This window comes from Oryctolagus cuniculus, chromosome 16 (genome assembly GCF_051225735.1).
Source record: "Oryctolagus cuniculus isolate XC-2025 breed Fujian yellow rabbit chromosome 16, ASM5122573v1, whole genome shotgun sequence".
In the NCBI taxonomy this organism is placed as follows: domain Eukaryota; kingdom Metazoa; phylum Chordata; class Mammalia; order Lagomorpha; family Leporidae; genus Oryctolagus; species Oryctolagus cuniculus.
The window spans coordinates 40,940,671-40,946,732 of NC_142882.1; the positions used below are offsets into that span (position 1 = coordinate 40,940,671).

At 54.0% G+C, this 6,062-nt stretch overlaps 1 protein-coding gene across 1 annotated transcript; it reads right to left on the minus strand.

The window, feature by feature from the left end:
- Positions 1-3,819: 3,819 nt before the first annotated feature.
- On the minus strand, positions 3,820-4,941 carry LOC149121703 (MAP/microtubule affinity-regulating kinase 3-like). The gene has a single exon (XM_089315614.1). It carries the CDS (start codon positions 4,939-4,941, stop codon positions 3,820-3,822), a length of 1,122 nt encoding a protein of 373 aa, XP_089171740.1.
- Between the last annotated feature and the right edge of the window lie 1,121 nt (positions 4,942-6,062).

Sequence of the window (6,062 nt, forward strand, 5' to 3'; positions counted from 1 at the left end):
GGGAAGAAAAATTCAGTAGATATCCATTAGGTTATTTTTAGTCTATATGTCATTTAACTGTTGTTTCCTTGCTGATTTTCTGTCTGATTGTTCTGCACATTGCTGAAAATGGAGTATTGAAGTCCTCCATGATGATTATATGGGCGTCTCTGTCTCCTTTTGGATCCATTAACATTTCTTTTAAATAGCAAGGTACCCTGTAATTAGGTAAATATACATTTTTTGAAAGGCAGAGTTACAGAGAGGCAGATGCAGAGAGAAAGAGAGAGAGAGACAGACGTATTTCATCCACTTGTCTACTCCCCAGATGGCCACAATGGTTGGAGCTGAGCCAATCTGAAGCCAGGAGCCAGGAGATTTCTCCCAGTCTCCCATGTGATTGCAGGGGTGCAAGAACTTGGCCCATTATCCTCTGCTTCCCAGGCCATAGCAGAGAGATGGATCAGAAATGGAGCAGCCAGGACTCGAGGTGGCCCCCATATGGGATGTTGGCACCACAGGCAGCAGCCATAACTGCTCCTCCACAACACTGGATTATATGTACTCATATCTTCCCTGTTGGAATGACCCCTTAATCATTGCTTAGTGGATTAAGAATTATAAGTGTTTCTTTAAAAAAAAAAAAGATTTATTTATTTGAAAGCCAGAGTTACACAGAGACTTGAGAGGCAGACAGAGAGAGAGAGAGAGAGAGAGAGGTTTCGCATCTGCTGGTTCGCCCCCCGGTTGACCCCAATGGCCAGAGCTATGCCGATTCAAAATCAGGAACCAGGAGCTTCTTCTGGGTCTCCCACATGGGTGCAGGTCCCCTAGCACTTGGGCCATCTTCTACTGCCTTCCCAGGCCGTAGTAGAGAGCCGGATTGGAAGTGGAGAAGCTTGGACTCAAACCAGCGCCCTTATGGGATTTCGGCTTCCAGGCATTTGCTTTACACACGATACCACAGTGCTGGCCCCTGTCAGTGTCTCTGAGACATTTCTTTGAAGAACAATTTCAAGTGTAAGATTTCTGTAAGTAATACCTGGCATTGAAATAGATGTAATCATGTTTGCACACAGTGAATGTTTAAAGATTCAAAAACAGCACAGCAATGTTCTCTATAGCAGCATTCAAATAGAGTTCATTGCAGTTTAAATAAAACCCAGAGAGGTGCAGGTGTCTGGGGCAGGTCTCGAGACCCTACTTGAGAAGCACACATGGACAGACTGCCCAAGTGCCTGGGTTCCAGTCCTGGCACTGCTTTCAATCTCACGTTCCTACTCACACGCAGTGTAAGAGGAAGCAGGTGAACACCCAAGTCCTTGGTTCCCTGACACCCAGCATGAGAGACCCAGATGCAGATCCAGGCTTCAGGCTTGGTCACCCCAGTCTGCTGTCTTCCCAGAGAGGAAAGAGCACATGCAGTGGACCAGAGGTGACCCAGTACCTGTGATAAACAAGGCTGTTCAATGTGTGCAGAGGGAAGGTGGGCAGGGGGCAGGTGAACAAAGGTCTCCAGTATGAGGGGAGGAGCTGAGTCCTGCCCTGAAGGGGACAGAGCCAGGCGTGGCTTTGAAGGACAGCAACAGTGGGAGTCCACACTTTGTGTTGCTGTGAAATAAAACCCACACTGTGGAACAGATTGGGGCACCCAGCCTGCCACCCCGTCCCTGGCCTGCTTCTTGCTTCCCTAGCCCTGCCCTCAGGGAGAAGGACAGTCTCACCTGGATGGGGAGGAACCAGGATCATGATAGGTAGGCTGTGAGCCTTGTAGTACACTGAAGAGGAAAGTCTTCCCCGCTGCCTCTCTTGGGAATCCACAGTCTTGTGGCCCTGGAACCTGCCTTGGCAAAGGCCCCTCCTACAGACACCAGCCCCTCCGAGCTGCTGTGCTTTACCATCGCTCCCAACTCTGGAGCCCAGGGTCCAGGGAAGCTGAAGTTGGGACGTGGCAAAGCCTCTCGGGACTTCTCCAGGCCACAGATCACAGGAAGGGAACACGACTCCCAACAGGGCCTGCTTCTTGGGACCTTGGCACTGTGTTGTGAACTTGGGGCAGATGCAAACACACCAGCAGGACCTCGTTCCCATTGCATCTCTGACAATGCTAGCCAGCTCATGTACATGCAGGATGCTCACAGAGAGTGTGTGTCTGCCCTGCACGTGGCCCACAGCCTTATCCATTGGCATCACCATGAAGAATTTGTCACTCCTGGGGATGACTTTGAGATTTCTCTGGAGTCACTTTTCCCTGTAACTTAACCGAGGCCTCCAAGAATGGCCTGCTCACCCGCATAATCTGGAGCACAGTGCAGCTCCGATTCTGTCCAGGGAGGAGGCCGAACAGCAAATACACTGTGATCTGTATGGGGGAGCATCGATCTTACCTTCAAATCTGAAACAAATGATCATTAGCTAAGAAACCTCTCCCATCCCCCAGAAACATGGAGGAGAAGAGGAACAAGGGTGTGTGGAGTGCTCTGTTCACAGCTTCCCCGGGTGGAGCCCAAGAGGCCCTCTCCTCCCCAGGTAGCCCCCAGCTCTCCTTTCACCTCTGTCCTGTTTGCATATGCAGCTTTGGAAGACCAGGCTGGGGACAGATGACCCAGTATCCGGAACACTTGCAGAGAACCGCTGCTACATGGCCACCTCTGTTCTCTGCTGAACCCAGGCCACAGTTGAAGTCCCTGCCCAGCTTCCACCTGCAGCTGCCTGAGTCCACACCTGGCCAGTCCCATACACTGTGATGTCAGAGTCCTTTGCCCTTGCGGTAGTGTCTTGTTCTCCATTGGCAATGCAGGTGGACATTGCCTATGGACACAGCTCTGCCTTAATGCACATCACTAATGACAGGACCTCCCTGCTGTGTCACACATCCACGAACCCTTCCTGTGGAGGAGCAGCTATGCACGTTTGGGCCTCTCCTTCCCTCCCTCTACCCCATCCCTCGTCACAAGCCTCACCATGCTCTCCTCCCTCACCTCCACCTCCCCCAAACTCCCACACCCCAGACCCTCCCTCCTGCTCCCACCACCCACACCCAATCCCCCACCCACCAATAACCACCATCAACCTCCCCTCCAGCCAGCTTCTGGGAGCCATCCCTCTCTTCTCAGGTCCAAGAGGTCAGCCTTTGTGTTAACCCAGAGCAACGAGAGGGGACCGTACTTGTCCAGGGGAGATCCATCTGGTAGTCAACTCCATCCAACCACGCCAAGGTGCACACAGGGACCCAACACAGGACCGATAGCACGGATAAAGTTTAGATTTTTTTATTGATGAGAAGCACAGAAAGTCTCAAGCAAATGAGGGCCCTCAGGCAGCTCAGCTTGCACACTGAGGCAGGCTACCTGGGGGCCACCTTTCGGCTGCGGGGGCCAGGGCCACGGGCTGGGGCAGGCAGGCAGCAGGCACGCAGGAGGAATCTGAGGATGCTCCTGCCAATCCTCCTGCCCAGCCCCTGCCGGCCCTTGCTCGGGACAGAGGCCGATGCTGAGGTCCCAGGCTCCTGAGGCTCAGCTGCTGGGACCTCTGGCACCACCAGGTGCGGACTGCTCCTGGGGCTGGGGGTGGAAGGGATGACCACAGGGACGGGCTCGGGGGCTGGGCTGGCACCAGAGCTCCTCTCCTGCAGCTGTCCAGGGAGGGAAACGGCCAGCACGGGGGCAGCAACGGCAGAATCTGGCTTAGGTTCCGGCTTGGGCATGGGCTCCGGCTCCAGCACCAACTCTGAATCCGACTCCGCCTCGGACTCGGACTCCAGCTCAGGCTCGGGCTCCCTGTGTCCCTGAGGAGAGAGGGGAAGATGGGTGAGGAAGACAGGTGCACTCCGGACCTCCCTCATGCCCACAAAACCACGAAGCTGTGCGGGGAGACCACGGCCAGACCCATGCTCTGCCCACAGGGCTGTACCTGCTCCAGGCTCCGGGAGTCCGGCTGCAGGGACATCCGGCTGGATCCTCCAGGACCAGATGGCACCGAGGCTCCAGCGTCCGGAAGCAGACCCAGGCCCGCCAGGTACTCCTGGGCCTCTGGGTCCTCGGGAACCCCCAGGGGCTGCACCACGATCACCTCCTCGCCCTCAGCTTCCTCTCGTAAGGGGTCAAACCACCATTGCTGGTGGGCAGATTCCACTGTAGGCCTGTCGCAGGGGTCTGGGCTGAGGAGTGAGCTCAGGAGCTCCTCCAGGGCTGGGCTGGCCGCACACGGGAGCTCGTAGCTCCCCCTCTGGATGCAGTCCCGCAGCTCCGCCAAGTCCTTCCCGCTGAAGGGCATGGCCCCTGCCAGCATGGCAAAGAGGATGACCCCCAGGCTCCAAAGGTCTGCTGCGAATGGATCATACGGCTCCTGCCGGAACACCTCGGGGGCGCTGTACTCTGGGGTCCCACGGAAGCCCTGCACCAGCTCGCCCTCGGGCAGATGGCAGCTGAGCCCAAAGTCTGCCAGCTTCACGTTGAGCTGAGAGTCCAGCAGCAGGTTCCCCAGCTTGAGGTCCCTGTGCGCCACCCGCTGTGCATGGCAGTGGCCCACGGCTGCCAGGATTTGGTCAAACATGACCATGACCTTGGGCTCTGGCAGGCCGCCCCGGCTCATCACGTGCTGGTAGAGGTCGCCCCCGTCCACCAGCTCCATCACCAGGCAGTGGTAATGGCCGACGCGCCCCACCTCCAGCAGCTGCACGATATTCGGGTGCCTCAGGAGCTGCATGATGCTGGCCTCTCGCGTCACTCGCCTGGTGCCGAAGGGGTCGCCAGCATGTAAATGAAAGAACTTCACAGCCACCTGCCGCTGGCTGGAAGCCTGGCGGGCCAGCACCACCATGCCAAAGCTGCCCCGGCCCAGGGCCGACAGCAACTGGAGCTCAACCTGTGAGCTGTCGATGGCATCCCGGTCCTCACGGCCTTCCAGGTTGGTGTCCCTAACTACGCTCTCTGCTCTGCTCTGGCTAATATTCCTGTCCATACACACTAACTAAGGAGCTACCCTAACTACAATAACTAAGAAAATAAAGGGACAACAGGGGACTACCTCCTGATCTGACTATAGTGGCACACTAGCTATACTAACTACACTAATCACACACAGTGGCAAGACTAAGTCCTATCTAACCAAAACAGAAAACAAAAACCAGAAAAACTCCAAAAAAACAAACACTAAATAGCTACACTAACACTCAGAGATCTAGCAGCACTTCCTAGCTAAAGATGGGGGAAGCCAAAAAGAAAAAAACTGCGAAAAAAAAGACAAAGTGGGCCAAAAAAGAGATAGGAGGAAAAAAACAAACTAAAACAAAATGGGGAAAAGAAAAAACGAAATAGAACAAGAAACAAACAAACAAACAAAACAGCACACCAACACCAACCAACACAAGCGCAAGCAAAGAGGGGTCCAAGCACACAGGTCACCGAAATAGCTCCCTGGTAAAGCGGACAAAAACCTGGGCCGCGCAGCCGCTTATATAGGCGTGTGGAATTCTGTCATCACAGGGCTCCTTATGAAGTCAGAGGGAGAAATGGACCAATGGCAGTGCAGCAGGGACTTGCACGAATTTTTATTTCATCACAGTTGGTCCTTATGAAGTCAGAGACAGGTGGGGACCAATCAGAGCCACAGCTAATCCTCGGGGGTTTCCTCAGCCAGCTTTCTCTTAATATCATAGACCCCAAGAGCTTCTGGCGTAGATTGGTGATACAGACTGATGTTTACAATTTGAACTTTAAATACGTAGGATGCACCTATGGCCTTTTCCTTTCTCCTTAAGAAGTGATAACAATTGTGGGGTCTTTAAGACCTCTGATCGTCTACACTCCAGAGACACATCCCATTGCCTTTAACCCTGAATGATAGGTCTCTGAATGTTGCTACAACTTCTCTGGCATCATGATATCCTTGACAAAGTGTCCCGTTGCCCCTGACACCACCAGGCACATTACTATAATGGACACAGCTGAGAGAAGGGCATCTTTCATAATCCTTTCCCCCTAAGATCCTCACCAGATTTCTCGTTAGAACCCCTGGAGGACCAGAAGGGAGCTCTGAGTGGGTATAGTCCAGGTACGGAAGGCCAACTAAGTGCCAGCATT